Source organism: Alnus glutinosa, chromosome 3 (assembly GCF_958979055.1).
Source record: "Alnus glutinosa chromosome 3, dhAlnGlut1.1, whole genome shotgun sequence".
NCBI lineage: Eukaryota > Viridiplantae > Streptophyta > Magnoliopsida > Fagales > Betulaceae > Alnus > Alnus glutinosa.
In genome coordinates this window covers 9,948,216-9,969,213 of record NC_084888.1, presented here as the reverse complement: position 1 = coordinate 9,969,213, position 20,998 = coordinate 9,948,216, and the positions used below count along the sequence as shown (strand labels likewise).

General features: G+C 37.1%; 2 protein-coding genes across 8 annotated transcripts in view; one reads left to right on the top strand and one right to left on the bottom strand.

Moving 5' to 3' along the window:
- LOC133862323 (uncharacterized) overlaps positions 1-11,331 on the bottom strand; it is a 30,965-nt gene extending 19,634 nt beyond the window's left edge. For 3 of the 7 annotated variants that reach the window (XM_062298103.1, XM_062298105.1, XM_062298107.1), the window contains exons 1-8: positions 11,143-11,327; positions 8,010-8,272; positions 4,680-4,761; positions 4,504-4,581; positions 4,323-4,382; positions 4,108-4,212; positions 2,760-2,870; positions 14-55 (exon numbers count right to left, since the gene is read on the bottom strand). In XM_062298103.1, the coding sequence (XP_062154087.1) occupies positions 14-55; positions 2,760-2,870; positions 4,108-4,212; positions 4,323-4,382; positions 4,504-4,581; positions 4,680-4,761; positions 8,010-8,086 (555 nt within the window). In that variant the 5' untranslated portion in view covers positions 8,087-8,272; positions 11,143-11,327. Of the gene's footprint in view, positions 1-13; positions 56-2,759; positions 2,871-4,107; positions 4,213-4,322; positions 4,383-4,503; positions 4,582-4,679; positions 4,762-8,009; positions 8,273-11,142 lie in introns of all 7 variants that reach the window. The other 4 variants (XM_062298109.1, XM_062298104.1, XM_062298106.1 and 1 more) reach the window with 4 other exon arrangements.
- Positions 11,332-15,086: 3,755 nt separating this feature from the next.
- LOC133863145 (uncharacterized) lies at positions 15,087-15,774 on the top strand. Its single transcript, XM_062299131.1, has 2 exons — positions 15,087-15,227; positions 15,394-15,774. Exons 1-2 carry the CDS (start codon positions 15,087-15,089, stop codon positions 15,772-15,774), a joined length of 522 nt encoding a protein of 173 aa, XP_062155115.1.
- The last annotated feature ends 5,224 nt before the right edge of the window (positions 15,775-20,998 follow it).

Sequence of the window (20,998 nt, the reverse complement as noted above, 5' to 3'; positions counted from 1 at the left end):
GTGGCAGGCTTACATGTGAAGTTCTAATCTTCCATTGCAGTTGATCATGTAGTCGCTGCAGAGATTCAAGAAAACTAATTAATTGACTAAAATGGGTTGCAAAACAGCAGTGTCTAGCTGATCCAACAGGCTGAAAAAGACAAGGCCTGAATGGAGCAAATAGAAAAATGTTAAGAGAGAAACTACATTGCAACCTGCGGGGTGGGAAAAGAAATGGAAAAAAATACATCAAGTGCTACAGATAAGAGTTGAGGCTGGAATACCATGAGTTGGATCTAAAAAGTAAATAACATCCTTCATAAACCCTATGCCACAATCAAATCCCAATTTATAGAGCAAGAATGTCTTGCTGACATGACTCTTCAACACAAACACTCTGGATCTTAGCTTGATGTTCATATGCACATTTCATAAATATTAGAGTCAGCTTCGTAAGTATCTTCACTAACCAGACACGAACAAAAATAACCCCAAAGCAATCGAGGTCATCCAATGTTTTTTTTTTTTTTTTTTCTGTATTAGAGGTTATCCTAGTCCTAGATACGTACAGAAAGTTGTTAATTTCCATTTACACGAATTTGGATTTGGACAAGTCATGTACATTTTAGGTGTGGTGTGGACAACTGTAAAAGGGAACAAAAGGAGAAAACCTAGGGCATGACCTGAGGAGGCAGCGAATCATCTTGTGCCACGGTGCAGCTACTCAAAAACTATTATGTTTTTGTTTTCTTTTGTTCAGTCTCACATTGGTTCTTCCTAAAACAATTTACGAGGTATTATCAAGTTGGGTTGGCAATTTTGATGAGAAGAGAATTTTGCATAGTCCGGGGAGCAGCTCATTTATGCTTGCTTGGTGTTTGTGGACAAAGCATAGTAGTTATGACCTTTCAATGCTTGGACTCTTTTTCAGATTTTAGTGTTTCGTCACACTTTCATTTCATCAGATGAGCTCCACCTCTTGCATACTTCTTAGGTACTTCATTGGCAGCCTTTTGATGTCTTCTTAATGAATTTACCGACGAAATAACTAGGAAAAACAGGGCTAAGGTGGAGAACCTTTTAAGGCTTTGCAGCATTATGCTGGAGTACAGCAGTCCAGTTTAAAGAGCTATGGTCAGATAAACATGCATTTCAGGTACCTGATATTTCTGCTTGGGTTGGGGAACCTTAACCCTGGAGGAATAGAGAAAGTCAGGGTTCAAGCTATATGCTGTAAACAGTACAAGTTTAAACTTGAACAGTCAACAGCATAAAGATTACCTTTTGCTAACAACAATTAGAATGTTCACGGCTTTTATGAAGTGAACCCTAAGATGACAATGTATTGAAGAATAAAAATTAAAATGACACAATGCTCAAAGATGATCAGTTGAACTATATCTCCCTAAAGCAACAGCAAGGGGCAAAAACTATAAATATGAGTCCAAGTACGAATGAAGTATCATTGGTATAAATAACACATTCTTATTGAGCGACAAACCTTCCAAAAGAGAACAACGATTTACAAGCACCCAAAATTGCATCATTAAATATACTAAAGTTAAAACTGCACTTTAGCCCAAGACCTTGCAATACTAATAATTTTGTTACATCATTCTGACAAATCTTTTCAACTCAAACACCACTCAAAATTAACATGGATTTCAATTCGTTTTCAACCATAGACCAATTGTAACAACATAATTAAATGATTGTTTCATCAATATAAAGTTAAGAACCTTTCTTTAAGAATTATATTCTTACAGTTATCTCAAAGGCTCATATTCACTTTTAGGGCTACCTTAATGCACTATGATTGTGTAACGACTCAAGGATAGCGCTAGTCATGTATGCATTATTAGTACTCCAAAAGAACAAGTCAAGTTAGAATTTGAGCTCTCTCGAATAGCTTATAAAGCCTAGTCTTATCTAGCAAGCCAACCGGCGAAGCTGGAGCATTACCCAATCCGTGTGGAGGGGACGCTTTGCACGGATCCAAGGTTTACCCAACAGGGGTGGGTACACGAAGTGGCCCTGCTTTGGAAGGGTTCCTCGTCATTAAAAAAAAAAAAAAAAAAGAGTTACCAATGTGAGACTTAGCACCCATGCTCCTTTATAATCCACCAACTCTATGTGGGTTATTCATCTTCCCAATGTGGGACTGGAGTATCACAATCTCCCCCCATTAAATCCCTGACATCCTCGTCCAAGCTACGTCATGCAGTGCTCCAATACCACATGGCGTTACTAAGTTGCTCTGATACCATTTGTAACGTCCCAAAGATAACACAAACTACTTCAGCACTACCAGTACTCCAAAATAACTAGTCAAGTTATAATTGGAACTCTCTAAAATCGCTTGGAAAGCCTAGTCTCACCTAGTAAGTTACCAATGAGGGACTTAGCACTAATGAGCTCTTTTATAATCTACCCATTCTATATCTAATCATCTTTCCAATGTGGAATTGGGGTGTTACATATTATAACTTACCATCCAACTCTTAAAACCTCCAACCTACAGGCCCATATTTTATTTGTCCAAATGACACCAGATGCTGTCATTTCAATTGTCTAAAGTGGGATGTAGTGCATTGAAACACTGCATGGGAAATGCAGCATAGTTTTAGGGAAATCAATTTAAGATTCAGGACCACCAAGTCTGCTTCCATGATGTGTCACTAGGTTTGTGCTCGGTAATAAGATAAGTAGCACATAATTGAAGTGCAAGACAAAACCAGTATAGTGTAACGCTGCATATACTTGTGTGCTATGATTAATACCTTTACACTATCTGATATAAGAGAAGCATTTATAACATTGGGCCAAATACCATATTCGGCCAATAACCCAAGCATGGAAGACATGAAGATATATCTATCGTCCTCTGCATCCTGGAGAATAAGTTCACCATTAAAAACTGCAATCTAATAAGTAAAAAAAGTATTATGGACAAGACTGATGCATTATGAGAAAATATAAATAATTTGATTCATGCAAAGTATTTCAAAACATCACCCAGTAAATAGTTCACATTTATATATCAGTGCAATCAACCAAGTTTTCTAGATTGTTTTCCAAATATCCTGCCACCAGCCTTGAGTAACTTTACTGATAAAGAAAAACTGCTGACATCTTAACCAGGAGTACCTTAATATATACAGTCACATTAAAAAATAAAATACATAGCCATTTGCAGTTTTACTAAATCTTGTAGATATTAAGGTCCCAACTTTACAGGTTAAATATATATAGATATTGATATATCACACTTTTACTAGAAGAATGAATTGTGAAACCTTTCAGAAGGTGGATTTACTAGACATAGAAAATGTCTGGTCAGAGCATCATAATAGTTTTATTCGACATACCAGCAATTATTTTTCACAAAAACTACTTATCAAAAAAAAATATATATTTTTCACAAAAACTAGTTTTTAATGTTAAGGAAAAACACTGCATTATGTTATTTTTCATGTTATTTTCCATTACAATGGTCAACATATTTGTTATATTATCACCATGCATATTTTAATTTTCTTCCATTTTTTTTTTTTCTATTCTTTCATATGTATGAATTTTTCATGTATTTTATTTATTTATTTGCAAAAGTATACATTATTACTACATTAAGTAGCTTAGAAATAAGCTGTAGTGTAGCTGATATGAAGGCATTTTACTGAGTTTTCTTATAGAAATAAAAGTCAATTAAGTAATTTTTTAGGGGATTCTCATGTAAACTCCCGTGTACTTGAGTTTCTTCTCTTTTCAATACAAACCAATTAATGAGAGGATAGAGTATATAATTATGAAGTTAACATAAACAAGTTCCTTTCATTAAATATTAAAAACATGGAAAATGAATTCTTTTCTGGACTTTTTTTTTTTTGATAAGTAGTTCTTTTCTGGACTTTCTTCCAAGTTATTCCACATATTTTCTATTTTATAAAATGGTATTGGGAGTAATATAGGTGTCTCAACGTTTTAACCTTGAGCCCAATGCCAATATCTAACTCCTAAGTTCTGCTTTATATGGCCAACTTGATTTATTTTCACATGGGATAGCAAACTATCAATATTATTGAAAGAGTTTCAGAGAGGCATAAGTTGACATAGAAACTATAAACCTACCTTCAAATCATGAGCCAATTTCAAATTGTCTTCAAGATCCCCTTTTCTCCGAACCAGCTCATTTAAGGCAGAAGAAACGGCTTCATTTTGCTTCTCATCAATTGCCTAAAAAATAAATTCATCAATCCAGTTCCCAGCATCCGAAGTACAGCTGAAGGGGAGAGAGAGAGAGAGAGAGAGAGAGATCATAGATACTTTCAAAGAGATTAACAAACCATTCTTAAGTCAGAGAAACTCCTCTGCAATGCATACTTCTCATTCAACAGCTGCATTTCCTGATACCACCAAGGACAAATGTATTTTCTTGCATGTAAAACATGTATAACTGCCAGAAACTGCAGTGACTATAACAACAACATTAGCATGTAATGAAAGGCCTTTGAGGAGATGCTATACCTTCATATGTGCAAGGGCAATTTGTTCACGAAGAAAATGGATCTCCTCTTGCTGAGTTCTGGCTCGTGAATATAGTTCCTATTTGTGGACTTAGTTAGTGTAAAGGAAATATATCAAGCCTCACTGAATGTTCAAATTCAAAAATCCAACATGGAAATGTACTAAGGAAATAGTACCATAGCATCTCGGTCTTCAAGATGACTAAAATCAACATCTCCTTTCAAATTCCTTGTAGAAAGTTGTGTTTCAATTTTATGCCTATAAAAGAAGAAAAAAAGACACAAAAGCAGAACAATTTTAATGATTAAAATACAACAAAACATAATGATTTGCTTCCTACCATAAGTAGTTAGGATAAAAAGCTCTACGGTGCAGACTACAAGAGGCTCAAGGAAGAGCAAGTTTACAGACCAAAGAGATCTAGAAATATGGTCTAGTTTATTGTCAGTCCCCATTGGGATCCTTCACAGGCTTGTTTAGATTATTGACTCTTTATTTCTTAATTCCCTTTGCAATAATATGCTACAGTGGTTTTTTGAATTATTGGATTTCATTTGAATTTTATAGATTTTAGTAGTCTAGTTTCACAGTTAGTAGCTGCACTGATTTCCATAAACCACTATTTCGTCCAGATTCAGTTTGAGTTCTTTTCTTTGTCAAAATAGGAGCATTTTCAAGAAACTTCCAAGGGGGCAGTATCTCAATTTTACTGAATGAAAAATGGTGAAAAAAAAAAAGACAAAAAGAAAGGAGAATTTACCTTATTCTTGATCCATGTATATGTTAAATCACCACGAAGAGATAAATTTGATCATTTAATCAAATACTCTAACACTCCCCTTTATGTGTGGGCTCAAATTCTCTTTTAATAGGTGAGGCCCAACACGTGGAATATTTAATTGAAATATGAGGTAAATGAATGAGATAGGATTTGAATTCAAGACCACTGCTCTGATATCATGTTAAATCACTACTTATTCCAAAAGCTTAAGCTGATATGAAGACATAAATTTAATCATTTAATCAATACTTTAACAGTATATATTTGTGCCCTAGTGTATATTGGCCACACATAAGGGTTGAGAGCAGAAGGCACCCTCCAACCCCCACCCCCCCAGACAAAAAAAAAATCTAAAACAAAAAAGTAGCGTATATAAGTGATGAGCCCCAATGGTGTAGGGAAAATGCTGTAGTGCAAAATCCGTTGTAGGACAGCAGCAAAGGATGCTTTTCTATGTTTAGTTAGGATAAAGCTTAAATAAAATTGTGGTTTTCTAGTTCTAAAGAGTGCAAAAAGAGTAGAAGTTTTTATGGTTAAAATTGGGCTAGGAAAGATTGAATTTGCTTTAAAAGGGCTGGGAAATGGAAACAGAGTTGCAGGATTTTGTTTATTGTACGTTTTTGCGATAACTGGGGTCATGTTTCTCAGTGGAAAAGGCTGGAAGTATTGGGGATTTAAGTTTGCTACTGACGTAAAGAAAGGAATTTGGTTTGGATACAAAACAAGAAAGAGAATTCAACAAACTGTTTGGAAACTACTTTGAAAGGTGTTTTTTGGTTTTATGTTTTGAGAATTGTTTTCCAAGATGTATGGGCCACATCTGAAAAAGTGGTCTGTGGGGGCCACGTCTGAAAACTCATTTGGACAACTACTTTGAAAAGTGTTGCTGAAAATTTTCTCGAAACGTAGAAGAAATAAAACAAAAAAAGCAAGAGCGAAAGAAAAGGGGCCATTGGAAGTTAACTGCAGGTGGCAGCAACCGACAGGTCCAACAGCTAGGCACCGCAGGTGGCCCCGAGAACAAGACTAATTCAACGGCCACATGGTGGTCACTAGACACATATGTGACGCTCATTCTTATTTTTCTATTTTTAATATTGGTTTCAAACCAGTTACAAAACATGTTATCATGAAAATAATCAACAAAAACCTTTCCTTGTGTTCTGAAAAGTGTTTTCGAAAACACTATATGAAAAAAAAAATTGCAGGGGCCACATCTTGGGTAATAAGTTTTGAAAAGTGTTTTCTGTTTTCAAGAATAGAAAACCAAATTTGAAAACGGTTGCCAAAATCTCTGGTTGCTGTCCCGAGCCTTGAACAGTTAAAGGAGAGTAGTGTTCTGGTATATAGGATTATCTGGGATCTATTTGACGGATAGATAATTTGGGGTTTTTTTTTTTTTTGATAAGTAATAAGTTTTATTAAAAAAGCGTAAAGGCACCCCTAAGTACACAAGTAATATATAAGGGAACAACCAAATCAGCCCAAAAAGAAAGAGACCCAACAAACCTGTGAGACACTAAAAACCCGAAAGACCTAAGACCCACGAGGCACTCAACACTACATCATGTGAGCCTTGCCTTTCCGGCGCCGAGAGGTTGCATAATCATCACCATAATTGATGGAGCTTTTCAAATTCAACATCTCCCTCCTACCTTTAGTCTTTTGACGCGCAACCATAGATTCCCGATGAAACTCCTCTTCGCTAACGCTGGAATCCAGGATAGCCAAAAGCGGAGCCTTGTCCTCTTCATCGGGCGGAAATACACCCAAAGGGGAAGGGGATACTCCATCCTCCCCATCCCAGACCTCATCGCTCTGATCCCACACAACAACCTCCCCAGACGGATTAAAACCAATCGGCCACTTTTGAGACTCAACCATAGTTCACCCTAAGGTCCTCACCCTTATCAACTAATGGAGAAACGCAACGACCCAAATGAGAGGGAGTCCCTACCACCTCATCTTCCTTAACAACTAGGGTCGACGGCGACACGACCGGCACTTTAGGCGAAACTTGCCTTGCCGGACTTGAGTTGAGAAAACCCCTCCGTAAGAAACCCCTCGCCGGAGAAGTTCGCTTAATGACATCCTTCAAAGAAGCTGTCTCGTCAACAAGGGGTGGCACCCGAAAGCTTTGCACTAGCTTAGACTCCAAAGGAAGCTCTGACTCAAGAGTGGCACCCGAGAGAGGAAAAGGATTAGAGTTTTCATCAGCATCACATCTTGGATAGATCATACAACAATAAAGAGTACTCATTTTCAAAAAAAATTCATGGACTTGTTCTCTATTAAATTGAAAGCAATATGTCAATATTTATAGAAAACTAAACCTAATAATTCTAATATGACTTTGACTTTGACTAATAAACCTGAACTAAATAACAGATAGAACCTAAAATAAAAATACCAAAAATAGATCTGATGGTCTCAAAGTACAACCAACGTCCAGAAATATGAAAGTTACAGTAATACCATTGACTCCTAAAAGTGAGTAAAAATTAAATTAAAACAAAACCATCTCCTTGATGCCTGCATCATTCAATCAACCTGACCAAAGTTTATAAGGTCAAATCCAGCATCACTAAGAATCAAACCTTAGAACTACACCCATTCAATTGTTACCCAGACGCAGGATTGATATCTAAAGTTGCCTCATCTGAAACAAGTGCAAAAATATTGGAAGGAAACACTTCTTTTTTAACAAACTTGGTGCAAGTATTACCTGTTTACAAAACCAGGGCTTTGTTTCTGAACTCCATTATCATCATGCCCATGCAAAGTACTCTTACTAGAAGACATTGCATAGACAGTTTAAGGTCCTCTTCCAGACAACCTGTCTTCGCATCATACCTCATTTTGCCCATCATCACCAGCGGAAGCATGCATTTTACCTCATTTTATGTCCTATTCCAAATTCTTTGTCCAAGCAGAACTAAATTTTCGTATCGTTTGATTCCCACTCCCAAATGTTGCAACAAGCTATAACTAACAAGGGATAAAACAAGTTATCAGAGATGAAAAAACAAAACAATCAGTAAGTCACTAGAAAAAGCAAATTACAAAATATATAATCAAGAACCAAACTATTGCTTGAAAAAAGAGATAATATTCTCAATTAAAACAAAAAACATATGCCTACAATGATAAACCAGTGCTTTTGGGAATATAAAATTCACCTCAATATCAAAAGTTAATGCAAGCTTGAGTTTCTTTTCTTTTTTCTTTTTTCTTTTTTCTTTTTTCTTTTTGAAATTAGTTAGAATGAAAAAAAAAAAATTGACAGAAATGATCTTCCAGTACTTAAAATTTTTATATTTTTTGGTGATTGTTAAACAATCTAACAGCCAACAGTGACAGAAAATTCTAACCAAATAACATAGCATGTTAAAGGGAATTCATGAGGAGGCAAAGTAAAATGTCTTCCACAGACCATGTTACATGGAATGTTAGAGAAAACAACAGAAGAATACAGGCACACTGAAGAACAGCATATTAGAATATCCCAAAAAGCCAATTAGTGCAGGGGTAAAAAGTGTCACGGAGCAGATTTTTTTTTAATAAGTAAAAAGAAAAAGAGGGCAAGTAATATATAGAGAGCAAACAAATGGACCACACAAAGATTTTTCAACATTTTATAACGAAATGAGAGTATTTTGTTATTGAAAGAGGAACTCTTGTACCTAAGATTTGTATTGACTCATTAATGATAGAGCTTGTCAAAGGAAAGAATTGCCGTCAGTCTGGAGATTTGGGATGGAACCATTGGGTCTAAACCAAGCTCATTTATAAAACATTCATACCAGAACAAAGAATATAGAACACTGATAAAAATATTTAAATAACACTAAGAATAATATATATATATATATATTCCGAGGCTGACCAAACAATGCCCAAAGGCTGACCAACCAAGAAAGGCAGGGGACTCTTTGGGCATTGTTTGGTCAGCCTCCGAATATATATATATATATATATATATGAATATGTGTATGTATGTATGTATGTATATACACACACAATTCAGAAGAAATCTTAATACCTAATACTAATCATGTTGAATTTCATCCAGAACGGTGGGAAGCTTAGACATGACCAATCCATGACTTTAACATAACCAAGTTCAGCTCAAAATTGAAACATGGTTTAGGTACCAAACCACAACTGGAACCCTTTTACTTTAGCATGCCAGTTGTCCAAGTTGGACAATGCCAGCCGAAGGCAAGATTCTGTGTATAAACATCAATCAGGCGTAATACTACCAGTACTCAATAACAACTGCAAGGCAGTTCAAGAGATTATACATCATGATACAAAAGCCAGTCAAGACTATAGGTGGCAGAGGAGTTTACCTTTATCACAAGGACTCAAACATCTCCCATGTATGGGATATATTTTCTTGGAGGTCACCACATCCATTTTTAAAGGTGTTTGAACACTAATCAGTGACTTCAACGGGAGGCAAGACTTGAATCGAATCCAACATTGGAAAAAAGATTTTAGCAGCTATAATCCAATATTGGCTTTAAGGGCTGGTAAATATTGTGACAATCTTTTTGGTAACTAATTGTTTGAATATTCCTAACAATTATTTCCCAACAAAAACATAAACAACCAAAAAAACAATATCTATTAGCTAAGATTTACCTATAAGAACAGGATGGAGGACAGGCGTTTGAGCTCAAGTCCCACTAGACACACATATAACTTACCAAAAAAAAAAAAAAAAATCCAATCATGTCATAGAACTTCCATGAATCAACAACCATGAAGTAGAGTCAAGTTGATAGTGAAATTCCCCATTGTAGAAACTATAACTCTAACCCGAATAAAAAAGGCACCAGTTAGAAATCCACCTTGTAGGACGTCATAATTAACAAAAAGCTTAAAATTTCAGGTTTCCATTTACAAAGGGAATATACATTCACCTAGATGAGTTACAATACTATCAATTAAATTATCCCTACTTTAGAACACCATTTTCCTTTGCTATTCATGCTACCTGTGTTTATGAGAACAGATACTTTTGTCAATGAAGATCCAATTGAGTAGCTAAAAGATTATTAAAGTTAACACAAAAGAGTAACTATACAATTCAAAGATGAAACAACCTTAGCTTGCTTTAAAAAATTCCAATTATGGGCAAGGACCCAATGATAAATCTAACTTGATCTTCTAAAACAAGCTATTTTCTATCCGACACGACTTTACTTGTTAACACACATGTAATCAAGCTTGACATGACTTTACCTCTTCAGTAATAAGACAATATAGAACAGCACACAAGTGGAGTGCCTCATTTACGTTGACTTCTAAGAATGACTAGCACCAACTGACTTTCATTCTGCTGCAACACAAAAAATCGAAAGGATTCGGAGTACATGCCTAACACTATACAATTTAAAATACTATGATGAGACACGAAGAACCCATTTACTGAAAATTGGAATTCAGCTTGTATATCTTAATAAGAGAAATTTTACGAGGATTATAATTTATATCTTAAATCGGCTTCATTATTTCATCAAACACGCCAAATTTCACCGGATTACATGCTAAATAATAATGCAACACACATCACATAAAAATAGGTCAATTCAAATCACCCTCGCGCCACAGCTACAGCAAAAGGTTATTAGCAACTGAATCACATGAAGTCCAACAAAGTAATACCACCAAAAACAATTCACTATTTTCACGTTGACCGAGAAAAATAAAGAAAGATCGATTCCAAGTTCTGCTTTCTTCTCCATACTGATAATTGAGAATTTCAGCTTAACGAAACCAAATAGTCGTTTATTTCCAAACTAGGAAACAGTAGATAGAATTACAACTGATACACACAAATGAATATGTACCTATACTTTGCTGAATCAGTAGCTTAGAGATCTCAGGGCTCTATAAAAGGAAACGCTTACAGTACTGCCCAGATCGATATAGGGTAATTATAAAGATATACATGTATATATAGCCTGGAGGTGAGGAAAAGAAAGACCGACACACAAAGAGTGGTCTGAATGCGTCGTTCGCGAATGCGCGTGGGCCGTTACTGTCTTTTTCCGTTTCCACGTATTTGATAGTAAGCGCTATATGCGGTATAACAAGGTTGCATATTATGGTCAAACGAACCAAAGAAAGAAATGGCAAGATACCCCAATTATGAGTTTTTTTTTTTTTTTTTTTTTTTTTAAAGGCAACTATGAGTTAGTTATTCCTCTCTTTCTTTTTTTTCTTTTTTTAGAAGAATAGTTATTATTCTATTTATGAGAATAGATCTCATGAAAAATGATGGATCTAACAATTTATATAATTTTACATTTTAAAAAAAAAAATAAAAAAAACGTATCAACATTAACTTTACGAGGAATGCTAGAGCATCTCCTCGTGTTCTTCTAGTGTTCTCCTGAAATGGCATAAATGTAATTTTTTTTATTAAAAAATTGAATCTATGCCATCTAAAAGGACATAAATGTAATTTTTTAATTACATCTATGTCATTCCAGGAGAACACCAAGAGAACACTGGGAGATGTTCTAGCATTTCTCAAACTTTATATACACTCTTAGATACAAGCCTCTTGAACTAACAACCGTTTTTTAAATAACCACATAAAGTGACAAGTGTGCTAAAGTGATACATCAAACTACTCAAGTGTGTCAAAAATGCCATTTTTTTATTATATTTCTATAGTATCCTTATTCTCTTTTAAAAAAAAAAAAAAAGCATAATTGCAAAATCAATCCATGTTGCTGGCCTAAATTACAAATCACTCCCCACGATATATAAAAAAATAAAAAAATAAAATAAAATAAAAAATAAAAAATCAGAGGTCATCGAGGTATGCCAAAATAACAATTTAGCCCATGTAATCAAATTTCGTCAAAACACTAGACAGATTCCATTAGTGTGCTATGTTAGCACAAATAGAATGATAACATGTGTTAATCTTAATAAAAATAAATAAAGTATGTAATATATTAAAATTAAAAAACTTGAAAAAAAAATTATAAAAATAAAATAAAAATAAGAAGAAAGGGAAAACGGGGTGGCCTGCGACCCACCCCAAGAGGTAGTTGGGGGTGGCTCACATGCCGCCTCAAAGATGGGGTTAGCCTTCGAGCCACCCACAACGCCACCTCTAGGGTGGCTCGTGCGCTACTCATGGCCAATCGGGAGTGGCGGCAAGCCACCTCTAGGGGTGGGTCGTAGCCCACCCCCGCTCTCAAGGGGTGGTGGTTGGCATACACTCCCTTTCCCTTCCATTTTTCCGTTTTTATTTAAAAATAATAATAATAATTTTTTAAGCTTTTAATTTTATATATATATATATATATATATATATATATATATATATATATATTAAGAGTGGCATGTGTCATAATTATATTGATGATGATGTGATACACTAAGAGAATCCAACAAGTGTTTTTATTGCATTTGACAATAGGGATTAAATTGTTATTTTGGCATACCTCGAATACTTCTCAATTGTTTTTTATACCGCGTGTAGGGTTTGCAAAACAGGTTGGCGTACCGAATTCGGGTTGATCCCGCAATTTGTTAAGGCCAACCAAAACCCAACACAATTAGCTAAACGGGTTGACACCCTAAACCCAAACACAACACATTTATGAACCGGATAGCTCAACACGACACGACTGACCCATTTAGCTAACAGGTTGTGCCGAATTGACACGACCCGACCCAACTGACCTGATTCGTTTTTTAACTGAAAATATACTTGGAATTTTTCATCAACCCAAATTCTATGATTTGCCCATAACATACACTACCAAATCCCTTCATTTTTCATTCAATCATCTAAAACAAATTACATCCAAACATTCCAAACTTTCAGATTTTATTATAAAATCGTTACATAGCATAAGAAGAATAAGCATTTGGTCACCAAATGTTAACATTTTAGACGAGTTGCCCTGGAGTATGGAGAAGAGAGTCACGAGCGGCTTGAAAATGCTAAAGAGGAGAGTCACGACCAACTTAGCAATGCTGGACATCAATAGCAGCGGTGGAGAGATTGAGACAAGGGGAGAGTAGATGAGACGACAGCCTTGGTGGTGGCATTGGACGACTAGAGACGAGTTTGAGGGAGGGTGGTGCCACTGGAGGAAGACGTATAGACTAAGAGAGAGGGAGAGTAGATGAGACGACAACCTTGGTGGCAGTGTTGTAGTGTCGCGGTCTCACAGGCGCTGGACGGCTGGAGATGAGTTTGAGGGAGGGTGGTGCAGCACCATGAAGCCTAAAGAGACTGGGAGGCTTAGGAACTGAACAAAATGTGATGTTTTAGCCTTTAGGGTTAGGAAATAGGAATAGGAATAGGAGATTACGAGTCTTTTGGTTTCATGGGATTCATTATTTATTCTTAAACGTGTTAATGAGTCAACCTGCTTGACCCGTGGGTTGATTCGTTTGACACAATTGTTAACGGGTTGACCCGTTTATGACTCAAATCTGATGAATATAAACCAAAATTCTATAACTTTGTGTCGTGTCCGTGTTAGGTTCGCGGCTTGTGTCAAAAATTGCAAATCCTAATCGTAGTGAGCAAATTATAATTTAGACTAACTACATAGATTGATTTTACATTTATCTTTTTTTTTTTTTTTGGTATTAATCCCCCCCTTTTTTTTTCTTATTTATTTATTGTTTAAAAAAATAGTTTAGTCTAGTTTTTAAGAGAATAAGGATATTTTAGGAATATAATCAAAAAAGTATTTTGACACACCTTCCTAGTTTGATGTATCACTTTAGTATATTTGTCATTTTATTAGGCTATTTTAAAAACAACCATTAATTAAGTGTTTTTTTTTAATATATTTTTTTTTTCTAAAAACTTTGTCTCATGAGAAATGCGTTGCTGTCTACAATTGGGCCGACACGTTTTTCAGTTTTTGTTTTATTTTGTTTGTTTGGGGAAAATACAATTAATTTTCTCAAAGTTTGACCACTTTTCAATTTTGCCCCAAATGTTTAACATTTTGTAACATATCCCAATAAAGTTTCCAAAATTTTCAATGTGACCCATCTGCTGGTGATTTATATTTTATTTTAATTGAAATTATTGAAAAGACATAAATGAATTATTTATTTTTTTCAAAATAAAAAAGAAAAAAAAAATTTTAAAAAAAAAAGAAAAGAAAAAGGGGTGGCTTGGCCACCTCAATGGCCTATAGGGTGGCTGATTCATCCTTAAGGGACCAAATGAGAATGGGCGAAACCACCTCAAACCCTTTGGAGGTGGCTTGACCATTCCCATTTGGCCAAAGGGGTGACCTATCCATCCTCAAATGGCTCCTGAGAGTGGTTGACAGCCACCTCCTTTTTTTTGTTTAGGGAAACTTTACAAAAGGGTACCCAACTATAGCGCTTTTTCACTTAAGGGTACCAATGTAGCAAAACGTTCAATCGAGTGTATGAAGTTATCAAAACCGTTCAATGTAGGGTATTCCGTCACCCTCTGTTCTAAATCGATGACGGAGGCCAAAACACTTGCGTTTCACATGATATTTTAGCCTCGAACTACCACTTTTGCCCCTCATCTAAACGATCAAAAAGACCCGTTATACTCGAACTCAAAACACACTATTCTTCCCTCCCAACGCAACACAGCAGCCGAACTAGAGAGATCGGGCTCTCAAACATTTTCGTCCAACAACATCGTGAAAAGGTGGGTTTTTATTATTGGCCATTATCCTCCTAAACTTCACTCCTATTTTCGTTCATGAAGGAGACGGGTTTTTATTCTTGGCCATTTGTGCAGTTACGGCGCCGGGGTGAAATGGAGCCTATATCCGACAGTGAGTCGACAGAGTCCAGATCAAACGGTCCAGTATGCAAATGTGGAAAGACATCATCATCTTGGACGTCGTTCACCCTAAGTAATTTTGGTAGGAGGTTTTTTTCATGTGTAGATTACAAGGTAAGAGATTTTCCCCAAAGTTGTTCCTTTTGGTTTTCCCCAAAGTTTTTCCTTTTGATTTTCCCCAAAGTTTTTCCTTTTGATTTTCTCCAAATTTTTTCCTTTAGGGTTCTATCTCTGACTTACCGTGAAATGGGTTGATTTGATTTTATTTCCAATTATTCAGAAACCAGAGGTGAGATGTGATTATTTTAAATGGCGTGATCCTGAAATCTGTGTCTACGGTCAGAGAGTTGTGTCGAGATTGAGACATTGGCACGAGAATCTGAAGGCACTGAAGGCCGAACATGAACTGAGTCGAATAAATAGGTTGGATGAAGTTGGAAAATACAAGAATGAAGTTGAGAAATGCAGAGCTAAAGTTGAGAAATGCAGGGCTGAAGTTGAGAAATGCAAGTTCAAACTACAGAGACAAAAGGATAAGTTTCGGTCAGTAGAGAGGAAGTACCAAATTGCATTGGTCTGTTCATGGGTGATGTTGATGTGGTTGCTGGTATATCCTTCGTACAGCAGAGAGTTTCTTCCATTAAGAATGATGTTGCAGTGAAACAATTGATCAATTGTGGGATGATCAATTGATCAATTTTGTTGTTGATCAGATGCTAATGTTGTAGTTGTAGTATTTTGTAATGCTCTGAACATTTTGTAGTGCAAGATTCTGTAATGTTATTGCTAATATTGATGTTGTTGACATTGTATGGTGCTTGGTATGGTAATTCATTATGCACAATTCAATTATGAGCAATGGTTGCAAGTGGGCAGCAAATGGGCATAAGCAAATATGGTACCAAATTTTGTAGCATCTTTGGCCACAACTTTGGTACCAAATTTGACCACAATCCTCATATGCTTGAGCATTAACATTATGCACTTCTCTTTTCCTTTTGTACCAAACTTGGGCACTTGGCATACCAATTTTGTTACCAAATCTAGGGTTGGCAATTTTTGACACGACCCGCGAACCCGGCACGAACACGACACGAAAAAAAATCGGGTTTATGTTTGTTATAATCAGGTTCGGGTCATAATCGGGTTGACCCGATTATAATCGTGTTTGGCGGGTCAACCCGCGGGTTGACCCGCCAACCCAATTATAACCCGATTACGCGGGTTGACCCGCCAACACGATTATAACCCGATTACACAGGTTGACCCGCCAACAATATTATAACCCGATTTTTTTTTTAAAAAAAATTGAAAGTAAAAAACTAAAATTGAAGGTTGAAACATATGAAAACAGTGAAATTATGCCGTGTCGGGTCGGGTCGGGTAGTGTCGGGTAAACGGGTGACACGTTTATTAGTCGTGTTTGTCGGGTCGTGTTCGGGTTACCCGATTATCAATCGGGTCGCGTGTCACAACCCGATTAATAATCGAGTCGGGTTCGTGTCAGACCCGTTTATGTAATCGGGTCAGTCGGGTTGACACGAACCCAACCCGTGAACCCGAATTGCCAACCCTAACCAAATCTGCAAAGGGGCAGTAAATAGGTACCAAACTTTGTTGCAAATTTGGTACCAAATTTACAAAATAGACAGTAAATCCACCACAATGATACCATAACCTGCACAAATCCACTTGATACCATAACCTGCCTAATCAATTTACAACAATGGTTGCAAGTGGGCAATATAACCAAATTTGGTACCAAGTTATGCAGTAAATACTTGGTACCAAACTTTGCTGCAAATTTGGTACCAAATTTACAAAATGGACAGTAAATCCACCACAATGATACCATAACCTGCAAAAATCCACTTGATACCATAACCTGCCTAATCAATTTACAACAATGGTTGCAAGTGGGCAACATAACCAAATTTGGTACCAAGTTATGCAGTAAATACTTGGTACCAAACTTTGTTGCAAATTTGGTACCAAATTTACAAAATGGACAGTAAATCCACCACAATGATACCATAACCTGCACAAATCCACTTGATACCATAACCTGCCTAATCAATTTACAACAATGGTTGTAAGTGGGCAACATAACCAAATTTGGTACCAAGTTATGCAGTAAATACTTGGTACCAAATTTTGTTCCAAATTTTACCACAATCCTGCACAACCAAATACTTCCATACCATAATCTGCATAACCAATTACTTTAACATAAATCATCACACTTTAACTTTCCATAAATCATCACACTTTAACTTCATTATTGATAATAAACCATGTTCATCACACTTTAACATAACATAACTAGCAAACTTGTTCATCAAACTTTAACATAACATAACTATCATCACACTTTAACATATGTCAACATAATAATAAACCATGTTCAGACTCTCCATATCTTTTTCTTCCCTTTGTCATTCTTCTTTGCAACTCCTTGTACTTCTGGTTGAGGAATGACAGTGGATGTAGCAACCAAATTGTGCATGTCGAAATCAGGGGGAGCAACTCTAAAAGTGATACCAGTTGCACTTCTGGGAGGACCCCATGAGCATGCTGGTCCACCCCCTGGAACTTTCGGTGGTCCAGCAGGGTTTCCAGTGAGATCGACAAGGAGTTTTCCTTTGCTTTTGTGCATTCCTGTTTGTAAAACAGTATTTCTCAACCTGCCAGATATTCTTGTCCTGGTGGCCAACCCGAGATTGCTCTTTTGCCCCCTACCTTGTGTAGTAGCAATGCCTTCACCCTGACTGCTTGCACCCCTTCCTCTTGTGCTCCTTTGACCTTGACCTTGTGCAGTAGTTGTACTGCTTTCACCCCTTCCTCTTGTTGTATTTTGCCCTCTACCTTGTGCAGTTGCAATGCCTTCACCCTGACCTTGTCCTTCCCCTTCACTGCTTGCACCCCTTTCTCTTATGCTCCTTTGACCTCGACTTTGTATAGATGCACTGCTTGCACCCCTTCCCTGACCTTGTCTAGACGCACTGCTTGAACCATCTTCTCTTCTCATCTTTTGACCTCTACTTCCTGTTGGGTGAGTAGGATTACCAACACATGGGGCGCTGGATGTGGCACTGGATGAACCATCCAACTACAAACAAAATCAAATAAACTAGTTAGTAAACAACATTGAATAACATACAAGTTTGCAATCATAAATATAACACAGGAAACACTTACCCTGTCAAGATTGCAGTCAAGATCTGCTGCATGTTTTTTATAGAAATTCCGCCTACGTTCTTGTCTTTCATCATGTCGCATCCTCGCAGTGCATGTTCTAGTACTGTGACCATATTTTTTGCACATCCTACATTGGTTCTTCGTACCACCCTTTCTAACTGTGTAGGGATTTAAGGTCTCATCAGCCCCTCTGTTTCTCAGTTTTTTAGGTCTTCCCGAAGATGCCCTTGCCTTAGGTGGTTCAATGATGGGTTGATTTGTCCTAACCCACTGCTCCTCACTGGGTACAGGGTAGATGATGGATGTGAATGCCTTTAGGTACATCTCCTTGCCAAAGTATGGGCTCAAATAATCCTCAGGGTTGCCTCCACCATGCCATATTGATGAGATGGCATGAGCACATGGGATACCAGAAACATCCCACTTTCTGCACCCACATGTCTTGGCAAGTAAATTCACAGCATACCTTCTACCCCTGCACTCGACCTCAAATAAACCATCACCAGCAAATGTTGGTGTACAATGTTCGGCCTCATCTTCTTCTATCTCCAACTTCTCCTTAATTTTTGGCCCAACATTGCCTTCCATCGCAGTTATAATTTCTTTTTTCCGCTGGTACCTTCTCATCAAACTTGTCCTAATGCCTTCCAACATTACCAGTATGGTCTTATCTCTGAACTTGGTGATCCAAGAATTGAAGCACTCGGCCAAATTGTTATGTAAGAGGTCACACTTTGCATATGTGTTGAACCATCCCCTACACCAAGTTGCAGGGTCAACCTTCGAAAGGTACTCATAGGCTGGCAGATTAAGGCCCTTAAGCTCTTCCATTACAGCATAGAACTCATTCTGTGTGTAAGATGCATCAGCTCTCCACAGCAAGTCCTTTAGTAACACCTCCCGGTGACCGTCGTTCTGAAAATTGGCGTACAAGTGCCGCACACATATCCGATGCTCAGCGTTAGGGCACACCTCCATAAGACTTGGTACAAGACCCTACACACATGAAAAGCAAGTCAAACACATAGAAAAATACCACATAATCTGGAATGAAATGTCCAGCATAAAAAGCATAAGTGGAAAGATACCTTTTGTCTATCTGAAATAAAAGTCCATCTACATACACCACTGGGGCCAAGATCAGCCAATAGTGCCTCAAGAAACCATGACCAGCTATCCTTGGTCTCTGCCTCTACAACTGCCATGGATATTGGATACATGTTATTATTGGCATCCCTTCCAATAGCTGCCATTAACTGCCCCTTGTAAACCCCCTTCAAGAAACACGCATCAAGGCCTATCACAGGCCTACACCCATCCTTGAAGCCATTTTTTATTGCTACAAGGATATGTACATCATTTGGAATCTACATGGCATTTCGGGCATAGGTCTTTCAACCATCAAAATAACACAACTCCCCACATTTGTGCTTCTGATTGTCGCGCAATAATCCCATAGACGATGGTACTGCTCACCCAACTTCCCATAAATCACCTCTTGTGCCCTCTTCCTAGCCCTATATAGGGTACTAGGATGGATTTCAACATTCCATTTCTTCTTCACCTTCTTCTTCAGGACTTCTACAGGCATGTTCGGTTGATCTCTAAAACTGTCCAAGCACCACTCAGCAATCCACTTGGAAGTAATCAAATGATTCTTGTATTTCCGAGTACATGTATGTTTGGGCCTAAGTGAAATCAACATGAATGCGGCCTCACCCTTCAACTATCTTCCATAAACCCTATATTTACAATTCTTCTCTCTACACACTGCAATTACTTTTGATTTATAATTCTTTTGGTAAACTAAGTCCTTCCTCTTCAATATATTGGCCTGTTTAATAGGGGCTAGTTTGGCAACCCATTGTCATTTTCCCCTTATTTTTTTCACTTCTTTCAAAAATATCAAATCAAAAACATTCTAACTTTTTTACACTTTTTATATCACATCAATCATTTTTTATTATTATTCAAATAAAAAAATTTACTATAAAACAAAACTTTTTCACTTTTCTATAAAACATTCCCAAATTTTATATCACATCAATCATTTTTACTACACAACACACAAATATTCCACAACCCAATCACTTACCAAACAAGCCCTAGCTTTTCTGAAATCATACACACTATCAAAAGTATTACCTTTCTGCAGAGTCGGCTTCTCAAAATCAGATTTTGAAAATGGCACCCTCTTGGTGACACACGGCCTTTTTGAAGAATCCGGCTCATCATCTCCACTAGTATTATCGGGAGTGATCAGTATACCACTCCGAGACACATCGGAAACATGCTCATCCTCACCCTCAACCACACTCTTACCCTTACCCACACCTTGTGCAAACTCATCTTCAGCTGCAGCTAAAGCTACTGCTACTTCTGCTTCCAAATCTTCTTCTACTACATGTGATGGTTCTCCTACAAACTCTTGATCTACTCCTACATCTTCTCCTTCGACAGAAGCTCCTGCCTCTCCATACCCCGTATCAGCATTTACTTCTAAGGCGTCCGAGTCATCACTTAGAACCTCATTCCAAAATGGATCTCTCCTATATACAGTATTTCTCTCATATTCTTCTTTATATTCCTCATCAACACTTTCCTCTCCTCCAGGTAAATCTACAGATACATCATACAAAATAAACCCAACCACATATAACTCTGCTACTCCATGACCATTGTGGTGC

What these genes read in the sequence shown, in the direction of transcription:
- LOC133863145 (XM_062299131.1), top strand. Translation starts at nt 15,087, where the DNA reads ATGGAGCCTATATCCGACAGTGAGTCGACAGAGTCCAGATCAAACGGT. An exon ending in TTTCATGTGTAGATTACAAG is followed by an intron (nt 15,228 to 15,393) that starts GTAAGAGATTTT and finishes CCAATTATTCAG; the next exon opens with AAACCAGAGGTGAGATGTGA.